The sequence below is a fragment of the Magnolia sinica genome, chromosome 15 (genome assembly GCF_029962835.1).
Source record: "Magnolia sinica isolate HGM2019 chromosome 15, MsV1, whole genome shotgun sequence".
NCBI lineage: Eukaryota > Viridiplantae > Streptophyta > Magnoliopsida > Magnoliales > Magnoliaceae > Magnolia > Magnolia sinica.
The window spans coordinates 8338317-8360393 of NC_080587.1; the positions used below are offsets into that span (position 1 = coordinate 8338317).

Below are 22077 nucleotides of genomic sequence, written 5' to 3' on the forward strand. Positions count from 1 at the left end.
TGAAGCTGCTGTGCGCTGGAAGATGTTGCGTGCTGGAAGCTGTTGTGCGCTGGAAGCTACTATGCGCTGGAAGATGCTGCGCGCTGGAAGCTGGTGTGCGTTGGAAGCTGCTACGCGCTATAAGTTGTTGCGCGCTGGAAGCTTCTATGCGCTAGAAGATGCTGCGCATTGGAAGCAGGTGCGCGCTGGAAGTTGTTGCGCGCTGGAAGCTGTTGTGTGCAAATAGCCCTCTCACACGTGTGAGAAGTCTATAAATACCGCACCCCTCTCCTCATTTGGGAGAGGACTCATTTGTGGGGGGAAGAAGTTGGAAGAGACGCTCGTCCGCCCCTCAGTAGTGTTGCGCGCTGGAAGTTGTTGCACGCTGGAAGGCATTACGCGTTAAAAGTTGCTGTGTGCTGAAAGGCGTTGTGCGCTAGAAGCTGTTGTGCGCACCCTATTGTGCGCAGATAGCCTTCACACGTGCAAGACGCCTAAAAATACGCCTCTCACATCTTCATTTGGATAGACATAAGTTGGAGAGTCTCAAGGAACTCCCAGAGGAGAGAGAAAAGTGGAGCATGATGGAAGATCCGCCCAAAGGAATTATGGCACAAAGCAAGTTCATGAAGTTTCCATCTCTTCTTAGATTGTGCACCAATATTATTACCCAAAATGCCCCTTCCTTTATCAAGTGCGCCAATTGTCGAATTCACAAGGGAAAAGTAAAGGAAATGTGAAGCACAGAGAAAGAGCTCTAGGAGAAAGAAGAGTATGTCTGTATGACTGAAAGGATAAGTGGAAGAATGATCAATGCCTATCGCACAACCAAATCAAGAGCTTTAAGTCTGCATGACTCATCTGCCTTTGCAATGAACAAAATAAGCGACGAAATGCTACTAAAATTGCCATTGAACTATCTTTCTCTTTCATTCATTGTGTTTATATATTCATTATAATCTACCTTAGAATCAAGGGAAATCAAAGGATATAAATGAACTCAGAATAAATAGAATGCTTTGTGATCATTGTTCTCTCATTCTTTATTTGTTATCATTGAATGAAATCCCCCAAATCGAATGCATTTGTTTCTTGTCGAAAGATACTCCTAGGTCATGAAACATTCGTGGTGGAGCCCACCAAAGAAATAAATGCCACATTGCCATGCGTGAAGAGAAACATGAGTAGTTGTTGTTTTCACTTCCCGCAATTCCAGACCAGACATCATGAAATTGGCCAAGGACTAAGCCTTCTCATTTTTGTATAATCTTTTGCATATCTAATAACTGTGAATAACAATAATCAAAAGAAAGAGAAGCATATTGTTGATCAAAATTTTCTAAACTGATGAACTAGATTGGCCGCAAAGAAGAGAGGACTACATCTTGGAGGGAACTGTCTCTCTTCATGGCAGCTTGGAACTCATCGAACGTGACCTTTCCATCACTATTGGCATCCATCTGATCGAAAATCTCATCAAGCTTCCCAGGTTCAGTTATGTCTGCAGGAAGGCAGTCTTCTGGCAAGGCCTATATGGATTTCAGTTAGCAGATGTTTTCTACCATATCCAAAGTAAAACTACAGAGAAATGCTAAGGTGATTCATGTGTAGGCAGACTGGAAAGGCGGAGATTCAGGTTGCACATGTACAAGATCCAGGCTGTTCATTAGGTGGGGAATGCCATGAACACACCTTGTCCCAAAATTCTGGTTGGTCTGCATATCAGGTGAGACACACAAATGTTGAACATGGATCAACATGTATGGCTCCCCTAGTAAGTGGATCGTTGTGATTTTTGGGCCAGGGCATCTTCAAGGTGGCCCCCATCAGATCAATGGACATATCTTGCACCTTTGTACTGCTTTAGCATTTCTTAAAACTCTGCAGCCTTCAAAGGAAGGGTGAGAGATATTTACTCTAAGCATTGACGCTACTTCTTCCTTCATGATGCATCCTGACCTGACTCTATCATACATCTGATGGGAACATAAAATGCACACATATTAAGCTCAAAATTTTATGTAGTATAGAAATTCGAGATATGAAAAGATAATTTCATTTCACTTGATGAATACACAGTTCCTTGGAAGACATAGGCACAAGAAACAAATTGTGTATTAGGCCGTTTCAGAAAATGATCAAAATAGAGTTTATACGTAACAAATGCAGCTGTTTGAAATTATTAAAAATGTTTTAAATTATGTTGATAAGCATTTTGAATTCTGATTTGAATAAGAGAAGCAATATATACAATATGTGATCGAAATAGTTGCCTAGTTTTCTCTTACCCATCAATGGTACAGGCAGTGGACCTCTCAATATCCTATGAGACTATCCAGAAGGCCCCATCATGGGATGTGCCATGGCCTAATATATCCCCTATCAGATGAAATCAGCCATCCAATAAAAATGGATAATTACAACCAACAGTCCGCAACATACAGAATAGTCAGGACATCCAGTGGCGAAGATTTTTTGGGTTATCTCCCATAGACCATGGGCCCCACCAAAGTAAATGAGCAAATTCTCAATCCAACATTATATATTTACTCATTTTGTCAAAAACAAAATAAAATACTGCTGGAGAGTATCTTGAGTAGTACTAATTAACTCAGGAATAGTTACACGATCCTTGATGGCTTGACCAATGGATATGGGAGTACACTCAGATCTAGTTTGTAAAAGTGGTGCGCATTGTTTAGTGATCCAAACCATTCGTTTATTGGGCCCCACCACAAAAGAATCTTCAAGATCTGTGTTTCCTCCTGTCTGTAGTTTGCTGTAGTAAATTACCTGGAAGCAGAGCTAGAAAGCGTCATCTCCATGTGAATTTCTGAGGCTTGAGAAGCCACATAGGATCTCTGTCATGTCCACAGTCCCATCACGGTTGTTGTCGAATAGATCAAAGACACGTGGAGCAAGGGGGAGAAGTGAGCTCATGTTTATTGCTTTTAGCACTCGTTCAAATTCAGAAAGAGTGGCAGTGTCTCGATTTGCACATCTGCATTGAAGGCTTCTCATTTATTGATCAGACATTCAAAAAATTAATTAGTATTCAATTTTTGGGCTAGACTACAACATGGGTCGGTCAAACTTCACAGGATAAGGCCACTCACCCTCAATAGATCTGCACAAAATAACACCAGTCTAGACTCCCATTCGTGAGTCTCATTGTCGATGGACAATTGCCCGAAAATCACATTGTTTTCATCATGATAATTTTGTGATTTTGCCTATCAAATTTAGATTGCTATCTTTCAAAAAAATGGAAAATAAAAAAAGAAAAAAAGAAAGAAGAAGATTGTAACAGCTTTCTTTTTATCAGTCCACCAATTTGGCGGTTGGGATATGCTCATCCAGTGGTGCCCTTGATTTAGGGGAGTCAATATTGGAATGTTACTTGCAATTTGATTAATCTTGTTAGAGGGAGTATTTAGTTTATTTCAGTGCTCCCTTGGGCACCATATCTTTGTTATTCAATTATTAATAAAAGAGGTTAGGGAGGTCATTCTCTCATTAACATGCCATTTTCCCAAAATCTCTCTACAACAAATCTCAATTAGAGAAAGCTGCTGTTTGGATTGCTCAATTGAACTGAATTACAGTAGTTCTGTTCATATTAGCAATTCCAACCACTCCAAGTTGACCTTTAAAATGCATGGAATTGCAGTTAGGATTTGGTCATCACTACGAAACACGAATTACAGTATTCCCACTTCCCACATTGAGTTTGGTCATCTCCTCTATACTTTGAATTCTTGCAAGTTCGTTCAACAGGGCATCTGAGTAGACCCTAAAACTAACTTTAAAACATTAACATCATAAATCCATAAACATTCACTTTGAGTGAACTGTTTGATTTTTCTTTTCTTTTCTTTTCTTTTTTAGATAGGATTCAGGTTGAATTCTTTACCGTTTTCCATGGGATTAGATCCCAATAATATCCAATCATGAATCATAAGATTCTATCTGCATTCGTTCTATAACATTGTGCATCTGGTTTCACCCATAAGATACTAATGGAGGAGAGAGTAGAGAAGCAACTCACATTCTCTTGAAATGTTTTCTCAGCTTCTCGAGCTCCTCATGAGTAAGATCATGGGACCCTAACAGAGTCCTCAACTTCTTCGTTTGCAAGAAAACCATGCTACCCAACACGCTCGCTATTGCTGCATTATGGAATTTGCACCTTGCATTGAAACTTTGCAGCCGTGAAACAACCTCCAAGTCCATTAGGTCCTTTGCAGAGTCACCAATCACCCATGGATGCAGTAGAAGCTGTTTATAGGACAAGTTTTATAATATAATAGTTAATAACAGTGTATATTATATCATGTATAAGAATAATGTTTGAAAACTCAGAATTCAGCTTAGAATTGGAGAAGGCTTGAGTACTAGTTGACTCGAAACTCTACTTGGTTGCCTTTTTTAATTTCAAAGGATTGTCATTTACTCTGGTTTTTTGGGATGCTGATTACTCAATTGAGATTTTCTGGGTTTTTTTTACTAGAAAGAAATATTAAATTACCTCCCCTAACTCAACCCAAGTCTTGATCAAGTTAACTCGGCAAGTTTTTCAATGACTTTATCTAGCTTTGGATGAGAAATTCATAAGAATGCTGATACTTAAATGGGAAATACAAAAATGTTTGAACCAGCATTTGCTCATACCAATCAACATGATATGTGGGCCACCTTTTGTTGATCATATTTGTTCTTATGTGGGGGCTCCATGGTGGGTCAGAGGCACTGCAAAAAATCATCACCATTAGATGATCCTAATATTGGTCTAGGCCCACAATACGAGCGGCTTGTAATACAAAGAGATGGCCAACCTGTATGATTGATGCCTTTTTAGATTTGAGCATAAGTAGCTAATATAACATGAATGGACTAATGGTCATGCTATATACCCCTTGTGCAGTGGGTCTTCTATGAGGACCAGCAGTTAGAAGACTGGAAATCAATTGCTTTGCGGATGAAGAGATGGTCTTCCAAGTATGTTCATCAAAGTTTGGAAATCATTTCCCGTAGGAAACAGAAATGCCAGAAGTATAGCAGCAGTGAGTGTGAAATCATTTCATACAACAAATCTTTTCTACAAATTCCCCTAAAACAACATAGAAAAAAGAAAGAAAGAAAGAAAGAAGGAAAGGACTGCTAAGACCAACATCCATGCATTTGGAGGTGAAATTTTGAAGTTAGGGATACAGAGAAGGGAAGAAAGGTTGAGCAGCTCTGATGTATAACAGATTGCAGTTGACTTCATGAAGGGCCAGGATAGGAGGAAAAAAGGGGGGGGGGGGGGGGGGATCGACGACGAAAATGACCTGAACATGCACTATAATTTCCGACAGTCACTACTTTTAATGTCCCCTTTTTGCTATTTTTGAGGTTTTAAGTGCCCAGTTGTAGTAGTAGAGAAGGATTTGATGAGGATAATGTGAAGAAGCGATGAGAATATTGAGAGAGAAGAATGAGGAGGAGGAGAGTTTGGGAGAGATGATGTGTTGGGCTTGCTTGCCGTAACACATAATATTTTATTATGATAAAACATATAGTACACTGCAGGAGAATAGGGAAGTGTGCACATGCACTTACATTAAAAGGGCCGCCCACTAACCACACACAATAAATACAATACACTAGCATTCTCTATACTCCCCCTCAAGTTGGAGCATAGATGTTAATCATGCCCAACTTGTCACGAATACGATGAAGAGCATTTCGACTCAAGGACTTTGTAAGAACATCAGCAAGTTGATCCCCAAATCGAACAAAAGGAGTGATGATTTCCTTAAAAGCGACTTTCTGCCGAATAAAGTGACAGTCGACCTCAATATGCTTGGTTCGCTCATGGAAAATTGGGTTACGAGCAATATGGATGGCCGCTTGATTGTCACAATGAAGAGGAATAGGATCCGAAGGAAGATAGCCAAGTTCTTCAAGAAGATTGCGAAGCCACACAAGTTCACACGTCGCATGAGCCATAACACGATATTCTGCTTCTGCCGAGGACCGGGCAATAACTAGCTGCTTTTTGCTCTTCCAGGTTATAAGATTGCTACCTAGGAAGGTACAAAAGCCGGATATAGAGCGGCGATCAAAAGTACTACCTGCACAGTCAGCATCGGAATAGCCAGAAAGATGAAGATGACCATGCAACTGAAAGAGGAGGCCAAGACCCGGGACTGATTTTAAATACCGAAGTATACGGTAGACAGCCGTGAGATGAGAAGTACGAGGAGCTTGCATGAATTGGCTAACAACCCCCACCGCAAATGAGAGATCTGGGCGAGTAATAGTCAGGTAAATAAGCTGGCCTACAAGTCGTCGATACATCTCGGGATCAGTAAGGAGAGCACCATCATCTGGTCGAGGCTTCTATGAAGTATCTATAGGAGTGGTAGCAGACTTGCACCCTAACATGCCGGTCTCCATGAGAAGATTGAGCGTATATTTTCATTGTGACAAGACCAATTTGGATGATGAGCGAGCAACTTCAATTCCGAAGAAGTAGCGAAGAGGACCAAGATCCTTGATCTCAAACTTGGTCTTCAAAAATCTTTGACCTCCCTCATTCCAGCAGAATCACTACCGGACAAAACAATATTATTCACATAGACAATGAGAACCATGATACCCGTCGATCGACGGCGTATAAAGAGAGAATGATCAGCATGACTACGAACAAAGCCAAACTCCAAGAGAGCTTGACTAAAATTTTCGAACCATGTATATGGAGATTGCTTGAGTCCATAAAGAGCCTTCTTCAATCGACATACAAGTGCAGGGTTGTGAGAAGCAACAAAGCTAGGAGGTTGATGCATGTAAACTTCCTCTACAAGATCCCCATGGAGAAATGCATTCTTAACATCAAGCTGAAACAAGGGCCATGATAAATTAACGGTCAAAAGAGAGCACAACGCGAATTGAATTAAGCTTAGCCACCGGAGAGAATGTCTCGAAGTAATCCACACCATGAGTCTGTGTGTAATCTTTAGCAAGAAGACAGGCTTTATAGCGATCAATTGAGCCATCTGGAAGAAACTTGATTGTATAAACCCATCGACAGCCAACAAGTTTATGGCCTACAGGAAGTGGCACAAGATCCCAAGTATGATTCTTCTCAAGAGCAGACATTTCTTCCATTATCGCCTTTGTCCAATCAGGACTCTGAAGAGCATGTGAGAGAGATCTAGGAATAGTCTGTGATGAAAGGGAAGCTGCAAACGACTGAAAAGATGGTGAAAGATGATCATATGAAACAAAATTACTAATGGGGTGTTGAGTACAAGATCGTGACCCTTTGCGCAAGACAATGGGAAGATCTAAACTCGAGTTAGGAAAGTCACCTGAACCAACATACAAAGTGAGCGGAAGGGTGGATGGCTGAGCTTGTGAAGATTTATCTCGACGATGATACACCTGCAGAGGCTTAGGCTCACCCATATCACCAACAGGATGCTGAATAGAGGGGAGAAGAGTTTTCCCATGATCACTAGTGGGGAGAGGAGTTTTTTCATGATCACTAGTGGAAAGAGGATAAGAGTCATACTCCCCCTGACGAGCAAGAGGATCACAGAGGGATTGGCCTGGAGAGGAGAAAAAAGGAAGATCCTCAAAGAAGGTGACATCGGCAGAGACATATTTCTTATGAGTCAATGGGTCAAAGCATTTATACCCTTTCTGACTTCGAGTATACCCTATAAAGACACATTTAATTGCCCTGGGACTAAGTTTATCATTACTCCAATCCAAAATTTGAACAAAGCATGTACAACAAAAAACTTTAGGTGGTAGAGGAAATGGATTATCATGAGGATACAATATAGTAAATGAAAATTTGTAAGACAATACGTGAGGGTATACGATTAATAAGAAAAGTAGCAGTTAAAAGAGCATCACCCCAAAAATGTTTGGGTAGATGCATACCAAGAAGAGGGGTGCGAGCAACTTCAAGAAGATAGCGATTCTTTCATTCTGCAATTCCATTTTGTTGAGGAGTGCGAGCACATGACGTCCTAAACAAAATACCACGTTCCTACAAGAAGGACAGAAAGGCAGTAGACATGTATTCTCCCCCATTATCAGAATGGAGGGATTTGATGGAATAAAGAAATTGAGTGCACACTTCATGATAAAACGCTTTAAACGTATCAAACACTTCACTTTTAGATTTCAAAAGATAAATCCAAGTCATGCGGGAATAATCATCAATAAAGGTATCAAAATATCTAAATCCAAAGTCGAGGTAACCAGAGCTGGTCCCCAGACATCCGAGTGAACTAGAAGAAAAGGTTGAGATTTCTTCCCATAAGAGCTAGGAGGAAACGTAGCACGATGATGTTTAGACAATTCACAAATATCATAGCATAATGGTTTAGTGACAGATAAGGAGGGAATCAAAAGTCTCAATCTAGCAATGGATGGGTGGCCTAAGCGGCAATGCCACCGAGTCATGGACTCTCAATCTAGAAAAAGGGTACTAGAAGCGGCAACAGGTGTATCATCGAAAAGATAAACGCCTCCTCGCTTATGCCCCCTACCAATCACTCTCTTCGTCTGGAGGTCCTGAAACAAATAATAAGAAGGAAAGAAGGTGATGAAACAATTGAGTGATTTAGGAAGAGAGCTAACAGACAAAAAGTTTAATGGAAAACGAGGCACATGCAATACTGAGGACAATGACAAGGAAGAAGAGAGAGGGATGGAACCAATCCCAGAGATGGGAGATTGGGTTCCATCTGCGACTGTGACATACTGAGTGGGAGAAGAAGAAGAATAAGAAGAAAAGAATTGCAACTTACCAGTCATATGGGAGGAAGCTCCAGAGTCGATGACCCAGGAGGTAGGAGAGGATGACGAAAGAAGAGCAGTACCTAACTGGGTCGAAGCTGCGTGAAAAGGCTCAGGAATATCCCGCATGTGAAAAAGCATAAGGGCATCATATACCGCCCGAGAAATGATAAGAGACTCCCCTGAAGTAGACTGCTCAGCTGTCGGGGTGGAAGACTATGTCTCAGAAGCAACAGAAGCAACAGTGGAAGCAACAGAAGCAGCGGCATACGTAGGACAACCATGTAGCTACCAGTAATAATCAATAGTGTGATTAGTTCCACCGCAATGTGAACAAATGCGGGAACCATCACTGTTCACTCACCAAGTATAGGGTTGTGATGTAGTAATAAACTCGGTAAGACCGAGGTCGAATCCCAAGGGACTGAAACCTGTATGTTATCTGAAACTAAGTAGAACTAGAACTAGAATGAGATGAAATCTAAATCGACTGTAATTTGAGGAATAATGATGAAATAATTATATAAAACTTAAAGAATTCAGGGAAAAGAACTAAGGATTCAGAGGATCCACTTGTAGAGATCAGGGAGATCTACGGTCGATTCATGAACTCAACTGGACTTCGAGTCCCATCTTCATCCAGTTGGAAGATATAACCTAAAAATCAAATCTAAACATCTTTTGATCTAGTTTTAAAGAGATATGATTTAAGTAGATTATCATAGATTCCATCACACAACCATGCCCATGAGACAAAGCAAACAACAGAATTAAACCAATCTACTTCAATCTGAGAGATGTATGAACGGTAGGAAGGGTGCCGTCATCTAACCATGCCCAAGAGACGATAGTAAACAACAGAGTTTCCTGACTTCATAATCACAAGAGAAAAAGGAAATACCCAAGCCATCGCAGATCTATTGTAATTTCAGTCACAACAAACCATTAACAACTAAAGGCATTCCTTAATAATCAAATTAGAATCAAATCAGTTCATAACATGAATCAAAGCCATAGAATCATTCCCATCACACCACAAGCTTCACCTCTTAGCCCTAGCTAAGAGGTTAGCTAACCACAAGCATGATTAACTAATTCTCAAAAGAAAGAAAGAAGAAACTTCAATAGAAAAACTAAAGAAAAAAACTCCCTCTCTTGCTCTCACATCCACCCCCCAAGCCAAGATCCAACGAAAATTGAATTCCCCTTCTCTCTTCATGTCCCTCTCTTTTGTAGCTGCTGGAGGTCGATTGGAAATCGGACGTGGACCACTGGAGTCGGTGCGCATCTACAAATCTGGAAACCTTCTTGCACAGCAACCAGTAGAAACAGAAACGGGGAACTGATCGCGTGATCTGCTCCGTTCAGTCTTTTTGGGGGTGATCGATTGCCCCATATGAAGGGTTTGGACGGCCAGGATCATTGGGCCAATCCTAGCCATGGTCGTAGAACGGACACAAAACGTCCGGTTTCGGCAGACGCGAGGTCTTCTGCGCAACACATACAACCGACCCAATTTGTGTTAGATATGGGGTCCCTGATCGTTGCTGGATTGGAAATCCAGTCCGATCATTGTTTCTATCTCGAAAATTAAGCTGGGAAGGGACGGTTTTGGTTGTCCGTTGAAGTGGCCCAGGGAATCCGTGCTTCTGCCATCCGATCAGCGTTTGATACTTCATGCACGTGCAACGTTTGAGATACTCAAGCTGTTAATCACTGTACGGTCGGTTTGACCCCCTAGTTTTAATGAACGGATTGGATCATTGAATGGTATGATAGTAGTGGCCCACCGAGCTTCGCCCAGATTTCCCTGTTGCGAACAGAGCAAATGGAGATTTCCGTCTTAAGAAATAAGGTCGGTCAAACCGACGTTGACCCATTTGGTTGTTCCGGTGCACAGAAGGTGTACACCCGATGTGTACACACGCCACGTGAAGTGGGGTCTACCTTGATGTTTGTGGGAAATCTGGTCTGTTCGTCCCTTTTCTTATCTCTTTTAATGCATAGGGCTTGATTTTGAAGCATATCTGAATATCAGGTGGGCCTCAGATCAGTAATTCATGGGCTGATCTGACCGTTGGACCACTTCCATAGGGATCCAACTACTGAAATTTGATGTGTGCGGTTTATTTAGGGTCTTCAGGCCATATATGAAGTTTCGAGCCAAGCAGATGGTGGGAACCCTGTGATCTCTCATTTTAGACCAATTTCGGGCCACTTGAGCTTCAGTTTCTCAATTTTCTCGGATCTCTGACATGTAAATCCGTCGATCTTGGTCCCCTAGAGTCCATCCCTTGCCTTGGTGAATCTTGAGCGCTAAAACCATGCTTTTAATACCCATTTTCAGTTCAAGCTCCTAAATACATCCTACATTGAAAACACGATTAAAATGGGCCATTAAATAGTATCATGTTAGTAACCTAGGTAATAACTGGGGTCTGATATGCAATATTTGACCCTCAACACAACCCCCAACCAGCATCTTACTAGTCTCGAGCAAAGTATGCTGAAAATAAGTTGAGAATTACAGGACAATTTTTATGAACTCGAGTGATTTTTGAAAAACAATCTAGATATTAGAATTTTAAGATTCATGAATGTTGGGCATAACTCTTTCCTAGACTCAAGCACACAGTAAACTTCATAATCAAGTTTAAAGTATTAATCCATCAATGAGAAAAGATTCTAAACATTGAGTTCCAAGGGTGCATAGTGTAATCTCGGCTTATCATCATTAAAATTCATTTCTCTATTTCAGTATGTCATTGGCAACCAACAAGAGAATTCATGATAACCAAAACTTGCCTCACATCATCTTTTCATTCTTCCAACTTTTGATTTTTCCATTAAAAGTAATGCCAAGAAGGGGAATCAAATCCTCACCTATAGGGAGCAAACCTATGATAAAGACTGTACACCCAACCCTTTTCACATATCATCCATATATAGGGAATTAAATCTACACCTATAGGGAGTAAACCTATGGTGAAGATTATTTGCCCAACCCTTTACAAAGGTATTTGTTTGTTTTTTTTTTTCATAACGGGCAAATTTTTCAGGCTGGTTTCTTACGTGCTTAGTGATTACCAAGTTAACCCTTCAATATCAAACTCAAACCTTAATGTGAAAACGAGATGTGACATGTGAAATCATGATTCAATCAATGTTTATAACTTCTAATTATGGATTAACACTTCAAATTTAACTGTGAAGTCTAATAGATAACTGAATCCAAGAGTCATAAAATACCAACATCACGTATCTTGTAATTCTAAATCAAAGATGGTTATCAAAATCGCATCGAATTTATAAGAAATTCCAGAAAATTTTAAAAAATTTCACAATTTTCACTTAAGACCAAGAAAACACTGATTAGGCAACCTAATCTCCCACCCCCATCCTAAAATCTACATTGTCCTCAATGTAAAGGAAATAAGTATGCCAAGTACATAGGACATTGAAAGTAAATGAGAAATGATAGGAAGATAGTACCTGGATAACGAATCGAGAGAGACTTTTCCATAGAGATCTCAGCATGAGAGCGGGTCAACACAAGAGAGAAACAAACAAAAGCAAACTATCATAAAACAATGTATAAAGCAAACTGCCCTAGTCCTATAAAAGAAATAAACCTACCTATACCTCCATCAGACTAAGAGATCAATCCTGGTAAACAGGAGCAGTCAGAGGCATGAATGTCCTCTGAATCAAATTTCTCGACAAATGGTTTTAATCGATGTCCATTTACTTTAAACTCCTTACCATTGTCGTGATCTCTTATCTCGACGGCCCCATGAGGATAAGCAGTAACCACAATGTAAGGGCCGGTCCAACGAGATCGAATCTTACCCGGAAAGAGATGTAGTCGAGAATCATATAAAAGGACTTTCTGACCTGGTGTGAATGATTTCCACAGAATACGTTGGTCATGAAATGCCTTCATTCTGTCCTTGTACATTCTCGAGTTCTCGTATGAGTCATTCCGGATTTCTTCGAGTTCATTCAACTGAAGTTTGTGTAGCGAGCCAGCGTTGTTCAGATTGAAATTCAATTTTTTGATTGCCCAGTAAGCTCTATGTTCCAACTTCACAGGCAAGTGACAAGCCTTCCCATAGACAAGTCTAAAAGGAGACATTCCAATAGGGGTTTTAAACGCAGTATGGTAAGCCCATAAGGCATCGGTCAATCAGATTGACCAATCCTTACGGTCAGGGTTAACCGTTTTCTTCAAAATGTGTTTGATCTCCCTATTGGAAATCTCAACTTGCCCACTTGTCTGTGGGTGATATGGGGTGCTCACCTTATGAGAGATACCGTATTTCTTCATTAAACTCTCGAATGACCTATTACAAAAGTGTGAGCCCCCATCACTAATGATAGCTCGAGGCGTTCTGAATCGGGAAATGATGTTCTCTTTTAGGAATTTAATGACCGTGCGATGGTCATTATTCCGACATGGAATCGCTTCAACCCATTTAGTGACATAGTCTACAGCGAGCAAAATATATAGATTTCCAAAAGATTGGGAGAATGGTCCCATGAAATCAATGCCCCAGCAATCAAATGCTTCTATGATAAGGATGAGATTTAAAGGCATCATATTTCGATGAGACAATACTCCTAATTTCTGACAACGCTCACAAGCCTTGTAAAACTCATGAGTGTCCTTGAACATAGTGGGCCAATAAAAGCCACATTACAAAATCTTGGCTGTGGTCTTTTTAGCAGAAAAGTGACCACCACAGGTCTGTGAATGACAGAAAGAGATGACACTCTGATGTTCAATATCTGGCACACATCTCCTTAAGATTTGGTCTGGGCAATATTTAAATATGAATCATCCCAAAAAAAGTTGCGCACCTCGGTGAAAAATTTCTTCTTATCTTGCGTAGTCCAATGTGCCGGTATGGAACCTATGGCAAGATAATTAGAAATATCAGCGAACCAAGGTGAATGGGAGACCCTGAAAATTTTGTTCATCAGGGAACATGTCATTGATATGTATAGTTTCAAGGGAATCAGAGGGATTAAGGCGAGAAAGATGGTTAGTCACTACATTTTCTACTCCTTTTTTATCTTTTATTTCTAGGTCAAATTCCTGGAGTAGGAGGATCCATCGTATCAGGCGGGGCTTAGCATCATTCTTAGACAGAAGATACTTGAGCGCCGCGTTATCAGTGTAAATAATGATCATAGATCTGATCAAGTAGGATCAAAATTTATCCAAAGCAAACACTACGGCCAAGAGTTCCTTTTTCGTAGTCGAGTAGTTCACTTAGACAGGATTTAGAGTCTTACTCGCATAATGAATAACGTAGGGTTTCTTATCTTTTCTCTGGCCTTGAACCGCCCCAAGAGCATAATCAGACGCGTCGCACATAAGTTCAAAAGGAATGCCCCAGTAGGGTGGTTGTGTGATGGGTGCACTAGTCAACATGCCCTTAAGCTTAGTGAAAGCTTCCTGACATGGCTCAGTCCACTCGTATGGTGTATCCTTTTGAAGTATATTACATAAAGGATGAGAGATGAGACTAAAGTCCTTTATAAATCTTCTGTAAAACCCAGCGTGTCCTAAGAAGGATCACACGTCTCGTATGTTCTTGGGTGGAGGTAAGTTAGAGATAAGATCAATTTTTGCCTTATCCACCTCGATTCCTTTGGACAAGATAATATGTCCAAGGACAATTCCCTTATGAACCATGAAATGACACTTCTCCCAATTAAATACCAAGTTTTTTTCTTCACATCTTTTCAGCACACATTTAAGACTCTCTAAGCACTCGCTGAAAGATGAACCGAAAATAGAAAAATCGTTCATAAAGACCTCTAGATATTTTCCCACCATGTCAGAAAAGATACTCATCATACATCGCTGAAAGGTGGCAGGGGCATTACATAATCTGAATGGCATCCTTCTGTAGGCAAAGGTGCCGTAGGGATATGTAAATGTGGTCTTTTCCTGATCCTCAAGGGCGATTTCAATTTGATTGTAGCTCAAATACCCATTAAGGAAACAGTAATAGGAATGACCAGCTAGCCTTTCCAAGATTTGATCAATGAAGGGCAAAGGAAAGTAGTTCTTCCTCATGACGGTATTCAGCTTTCTGTAGTCAATGCACATTCTCCAACCAGTAGTAACTCTAGTTGGCACGAGTTCATTATTGACATTGGCTACGATGGTGATCTCGGACTTCTTAGGAACTACCTGAGTTGGACTCACCCATTGACTATCGGATATGGGATATATGATACCCACATCCAATAGTTTAAGAACCTCGGCCTTAACCACTTCCCTCATGTTTGGATTTAGTCTGCGTTGTGATTTTCAAGCGGTCTTCACATTATCCTCAAGATATTGCGGTGAGTACAAATCGAGGGGTCGATTCCCTTGAGGTCCGCTATCGTCTATCCAAGGGCTCCCTTATGCTCGATGAGAGTAGATATGAGCATGCTCTCCTGTTCTTTCTCCAGGTGGGCAGAGATGACCACCGGGTATGTCTCATCTTGACCTAAATAAACATATTTCAAATCAAAGGGCAAAGGTTTTAGGTCAAGCTTCGATGGCTTGAGGTTAGACGGTAGAGGCACTACATCAGTTTGGGACAACTCTTCAAATTGTGGCCTCTACCGGTTAACTTCAAGTACCGGTGCAGTATCAAGTAAGGCACACGTCTCCCTAATCATGTCATCATCAAAATCATGGGAGTGGGCTAGGCACGTCTCTAGAGGGTCAGATGTGTCGTATCTTCCACAAAAGAGTCAATCATGTTAATGTCATGGAAGTCGTCATCATCCTCTAAGTTTCTGCCATTATTGAAAAAAATGTTTGACTCCAATGTCATATTCCCAAAAGACATAGTCATGACACCATTCCTGCAATTGATAATTGCGTTTGAAGTGGCAAGGAATGGGCGACCAAGAATGACAGGAATCTGAGTGTTCATGTTATTGATGGGTTCGGTGTCCAGGATGATAAAATCTACAGGGTAGTAAAATCTATCGACCTGGACCAACACATCCTCAATTATCCCTCTTGGTACACGAACAGAGCGATCGGCAAGTTGTAGTGTGGTTAGGGTGGGTTTTAATTCCCCCAAACCTAACTGTCTGTATACCGAGTAGGGAATCAGATTGACGCTTGCTCCTAAGTCAAGAAGTGCATGATCAATTCGATGGTCCCCGATTACACATGATATGGTTGGGCTACCGGGATCTTTGAATTTCTGTGGCACATCTTACTTTAGGATGGCACTTACTTTCTCGGTCAAGAAGATGTTCTTTTGAATACTCTGCCGTCGTTTGCTCGTGCATAAGTCTTTCAGGAATTTGGCATATGAAGGTATTTGTTTTACGACATTAAGTAGGGGAATATTGACTTTCACTTGTTTCAACACCTCTAGGATATCCTGAGAGTTAGAAAGAGGTTTTGGTGCGACCAACCATTGGGTAAATGGAGTAACTGGCTTTTCTAAAAGTTCCGGTTCTAATTTTTGTGGGGCCTCACTAAATCCATCATTATTGTCCTCTTCTGGTTCTTAAGGCTTTTCGGGCCTAACCGGAAGGGTTTTATCAATGATCTTCCCACTCCTAAGAGTGGTGATGGATTTAGCGTGCTCCATTTGATTTGAAGAGCTGAGATTACTTATCCCGTATTGCGGTTTAGGATTGGGGAGCGGTTGTGCAGGAAGCATCCCCTTTTCTATAACCGTCATACGTGAATCCATCTTTTGCATAAAATCTCGTATTGCCTGGGTCAGCTTTTGCATGGAATTTTGAACCGGTTCTTCTTGATGTTTCCCCTAATTTAGATTTTGATTGAAAAAACTTTGAGGGGTAGCAGTTTGTTCATTTCTCCAATTAAAGTTTGGATGATTCTTTCAACTAGGATTGTACGTATTAGAGGTTGGTCCATTGAAAGGTCTTTGATAAGTATTTACGGCATTGGATTGTTCATTCAACACTTCTCGAAAGGCGGGTATTGTAGGATAATTTTCAGTTGTATGAATGTTGCAATCACAGATGCCGCAAACACTTTCATTAACCTTATCCTTCATTCCTTCCATGGCCTCAAATTTTCTTATGAGCGTAGTCACTTTGTACTTGAGATCATCCTCTTCTTTCAAGAGATATAATCCACATTTCTCCTTAGATTGAGTCGGCCTAGACGTGGTGTTCGATTTTGGGTAATAATCCCATGATTGTGTTTTTTCAGCAAGACTATCGAGGTAATCACATACCTCGTCGATATTTTTATTAATGAATTTTCCATTACACATTGTCTTGATCATTTGGCACATGGAAGATGTTAGTCCATCATAGAAAAAATTTGTAATGCGCCACGTTTCAAAGCTGTGTTGTGGGCATGAACTGACCAAATCCTTGAACCTTTCCTAATATTGGTAAAATGTTTCATCCTCCTTTTGGGTGAAGTTCATGATTGCTTTTCTAAGGGTAATCGTTTTATGATGTGCAAAAAATTTCTTTATAAATTCCCTCTGCATATCATTCCATGTGCCAATGGATCTAGGACGCAGTGAATGTAACCACGTCTTAGCCTTCTCCTTTAAGGAGAAAGGAAAGAGTTTCAGTCTGACTGTGTCCTCAGACACATTTTGAAAATATAAAGTGGCTATGATCTTATCAAACTCTTTCAAATGTAGATATGATTCTTCAGATTCAAGCCCATGGAACTTAGGAAGGAGTTGGATAACCCCTGGCTTGATGTCCATATTCCTGTATTTTCAGGAAAAATCATGCATGAGGGCGTACCCACCCCCGCTGGTTGTAAATAATATCGTAAAGTATGAGGCGGGGGTGCTTGATGCACCTTATTCTCATCCTGAATGTCCTCCACCCTAGGTTGGGGTAAAAGAGGTTGATTTTCAGCCATCACTTCAATTAACTCAGGGGATTTCGAGTGGTGTTTTGTCCTGCGATGGATAGTTAACCCCTCAACCAATCCTCCTTCAATCAAGAGACGTCGAGTGTTGTCACGGGCCCACTTGGGAATGAAACACTCACAGCCCTCAATCAAATTCAAAACCTAATTCTAAGAAAGGAAAAGAAAATCTAGAAAGAAAGAGAGGGTTGGAAAGAAGTTACTAAATTGGAGTCCCTAAGTTAGAAACCTGCAAAAGAAAACAAAATAAGTAAGCTTCTAAAGAGAAGGTCTAAAATTAGAAATTCCTTAAAAAGAAAGATAGAAGTAAACTAGTTTCTAAAAAAAGAAATTCCTAAAAGAAAGTGAAATTTTAAAATAAATTAGGAAAGTCCTAAACTAGAAAGTAAGTTACTAAAAGAGATCTGAAAAATAGAAAGTAGAGAAAGGGCTTACCGAATTAGAAATTTCTATCTTAAAAGCTTACAAAATAGGAAGGTTAGTTTCTAAAAAAAAATCTATACGTAGAAAATTTCTAAAAATAAATTAGGAAACAAAGTTAGATTCTAAAAGAGTTATAATTAGAAACTTGCTAAAAAAAAAAAGAAAATCCTAACTTAGAAATAGCAAGGAAGAATTTAAGAAAGAAATTACCAATTTAAAAACCTATCTCATAATCCAAATTAGAAGTTTATGTTAAGATCCTACAAAACAGAAAACAAGTTAGTTCTAGAAATCAAATAGAAATAAAATTCTAAAACTAAAGTTAGTAAAATCCTAATCTTAAACTAATTCTAAAACTAATTAATTTCAAAGAATCGTAACCGTCAATCCCCGGCAACGACGCCAAAAACTTGTTCACTCCCCAAGTATAGGGTTGTGATGTAGTAATAAACTCGGTAAGACCGAGGTCGAATCCCAAGGGACTGAAACCTGTATATTATCTGAAACTAAGTAGAACTAGAACTAGAATTAGATGAAATCTAAATCGACTGTAATTTGAGGAATAATGATGAAATAATTATCTAAAACTTAAAAAATTTAGGGAAAAGAACTAAGGATTCAGAGGATCCACTTGTAGAGATCAGGGAGATCTACGGTCGATTCATAAACTCAACTGGACTTCGAGTCCCATCTTCATCCAGTTGGAAGATATAACCTGAAAATCAAATTTGAACATCTTTTGATCTAGTTTTAGAGAGATAAGATTTAAGTAGATTAGCATGGATTCCATCACAAAACTATGCCCATGAGACAAAGCAAACAACAGAATTAAACCAATCTACTTCAATCTAAGAGATGTATGAACGGTAGGAAGGGTGCCGTCATCTAACCATGCCCAGGAGACGATAGTAAACAATAGAGTTTCCTGACTTCATAATCACAAGAGAAAAAAGAAATACCCAAGCCATCGTAGATCTATTGTAATTTTAGTCACAACAAACCATTAATAACTAAAGGCATTCCTTAATAATCAAACTAGAATCAAATCAGTTCATAACATGAATCAAAGCCATAGAATCATTCCCATCACACCACAAGCTTCACCTCTTAGCCTTATCTAAGAGGTTAGCTAACCACAAGCATGATTAACTAATTCTCAAAAGAAAGAAAGAAGAAACTTCAATAGAAAAACTAAAGAAAAAAACTCCCTCTCTTGCTCTCACGTCCACCCCCTAAGCCAAGATCCAACGAAAATTGAATTCCCCTTCTCTCTTCACGTCCCTCTCTTTTGTAGCTGCTGGAGGTCGATTGGAAATTGGACGTGGACAGCTGGAGTCGGTGCACAGCTATAAATCTGGAAACCTTCTTGCACAACAACCAGTAGAAACAGAAACAGGGAACTGATCGCGTGATCTGCTCCGTTCAGTCTTCTTGGGGGTGATCGATTGCCCCATATGAAGGGTTTGGACGGCCGGGATCATTGGGCCGATCCTAGCCATGGTCGTAGAACGGACACGAAACGTCCGGTTTCGACAGACGCGAGGCCTTCTACGCAACACATGCAACCGACCCAATTTGTGTTAGATATGGGGTCCCTGATCGTTGCTGGATTGGAAATCCAGTCCGATCATTGTTTCTATCTCAGAAATTAAGCTGGGAAGGGACAGTTTTGGTTGTCCGTTGAAGTGGCCCAGGGAATCCATGCTTCTGCCATCCGATCAGCGTTTGCTACTTCATGCACGTGCAATGTTCGAGATACTCAGGCCGTCGATCACTATACGGTCGGTTTGACCCCCTGGTTTCAATGAACGGATTGGATCATTGAATGGTATGATAGTAGTGGCCCACCGAGCTTCGCCCAGATTTCCCTGTTGCGAACAGAGTAAACAGAAATTTCTGTTTTAAGAAATAAGGTCGGTCAAACCGACTTTGACCCATTTGGTTGGTCCGGTGCACAGCGGGTGTACACCCGATGTGTACACACGCCACGTGAAGTGGGGTTTACCTTGATGTTTGTGGGAAATCTGGTCCATTCGTCCCTTTTCTTATCTCTTTTAACGCATAGGGCTCGATTTTGAAGCATATCTGAATATCAGGTGGGCCTCAGATCAGTAATTCATGGGTTGATCTGACCGTTGGACCACTTCCATACGGATCCAATTACTGAAGTTTGACGTGTACGGTTTATTTAGGGTTTTTCAGGCCATATATGAAGTTTCGAGCCAAGCAGATGGTGAGAACCCTATGATCTCTCATTCTAGACCAATTTTCGGGCCACTTGAGCTTCAGTTTCTCGATTTTCTCGAATCTCTGACATGTAAATCCGTCAATCTTGGTCCTCTAAAGTCCGTCCCTTGCCTTAGTGAATCTTGAGCGCTAAAACCATGCTTTTAATACCCATTTTCAGTTCAAGCTCCTAAATACATCCTGCATCAAAAACACAATTAAAATGGGCCATTAAGAGTATCATGTTCGTAACCTAAGTAATAACTGGGGTCTGATATGCAATATTTGACCCTCAACAATCATGTCCTCGTCCACGTCCACTACGACCACGAAGACTACGGCCGCCGCGACTGCGATCTCCCTCGCAGCCTCTACCATGACTACCAAAACCAGAAATACGCCCTAAGCTCAAGGATGGTACCTGAAGACCAAGGGAGGACTGATCGCCAGTAAGATGTGTCGAACGCTTAGGTGGCACAAATGAATGAGAATAAAGAGTAGAGACCATAACTCGCTGACACATGGCATAGACTGTCGTCAATAGGAGAAGGGGATCCTGCATAATAACCTGATCACGAACGTGAAGATAATCAGAACTCAACCCAGCGAGTAATGGCATGATACGAGTATCATCCCATTGCTTATGAGCATGTTCATGATCCTCTTTACATTTAGAAGGAAGAGGATGATACATATCCAACTCATCCCACATACCCCGAAGCGTCGAATAGTAGTTTTTTAAGGATCTGGAATTTTGTTGAAACCGACCAATTTCTTGAATAAGCTGGAATACCCGTGAAAAATTCTAAGATTCCGAGAACATATCATGAAGCGTATCCCAAATAACTTTAGCCGAGGATAAAAACATCACTGAGTGGCCAATCGAGGAATCCACGCTATTTAACAACCATGCAATAACTTGATAATTCTCTTTTGTCCAAGACTTGTAGGTGACATCTGTAGAGCTTGGGGGATCATCCAAAATATACAACTTGTCACGGGCTTCTAAAAATACTTTTACAGATTGTGCTCATTGAAGATAGTTGTCACCATTCAACTTAATGGAGGTAATCTGCAAGGGGTTGGATTCAAGAGACCCTATGCTAAGAGATGAGAGCCCTTTGTCAGCCATAGTAGAGTCCAAGAGAAATAAACTTATGCCAAGAGACCTCCTATGCCAAGAAAGATTGATTCAAACAACTCTATCTCACTCAATCCTTCAAGATAACAAGAGATAAACCTCAAACAAATATCAATCATCCAAAATACCATGAAACGCAATCAAATAGGGCCTGACTGAGTGAAAAACAGCCCAGTCGCACCCCCATTTGAGGTTAAAAACCTATCAAACATTTATCTTAAGTAAAAATCCACCATGGAGAGCTTGGGAGGAAGATTTCGGTCCATCTTGAGCAAAGAAACTAAAGAAAAGCTTACCGATTTGAGGTAGATCGAAGAAAAATGGAATCTGGAACCGATTTTCGAATTTCTCTATTTCGCCCAAAATACCATGAAATGAGGTCCAATAAATTTTGAAAAAATCATGACAAATCTTCTAAAATCAAGATCTATCAAATCCCTAAACTTTTAGCTCAAACAGAGTCCATGCGTCCGTACAACGCTGATGTCAGCCGTACGGCTGCTAACGTCAGTAAGGTGACGTGTTGCCTCTCAACCTGTTGGATGCAGAATGCCTGGATCTTTGCTCTGATACCAAGTAGAGAAGGATTTGATGAGGATAATGTGAAGAA

At 40.5% G+C, this 22077-nt stretch overlaps 1 protein-coding gene and 1 non-coding gene across 2 annotated transcripts; one reads left to right on the top strand and one right to left on the bottom strand.

The window, feature by feature from the left end:
- Positions 1–1331: 1331 nt before the first annotated feature.
- LOC131226799 (calcium and calcium/calmodulin-dependent serine/threonine-protein kinase-like) lies at positions 1332–20945 on the bottom strand. Its single transcript, XM_058222525.1, has 7 exons — positions 20702–20945; positions 5947–6095; positions 4893–4991; positions 4028–4257; positions 2828–2980; positions 1896–1956; positions 1332–1508 (listed from the first exon to the last, which is right to left on the bottom strand). The coding sequence occupies exons 1-7, from the start codon at positions 20943–20945 to the stop codon at positions 1332–1334; spliced, it is 1113 nt and encodes a 370-aa protein (XP_058078508.1).
- LOC131228325 (small nucleolar RNA R71) lies at positions 17125–17231 on the top strand. The gene has a single exon (XR_009162833.1). It is a non-coding gene; the product is annotated as a small nucleolar RNA R71 (small nucleolar RNA).
- Positions 20946–22077: the final 1132 nt, after the last annotated feature.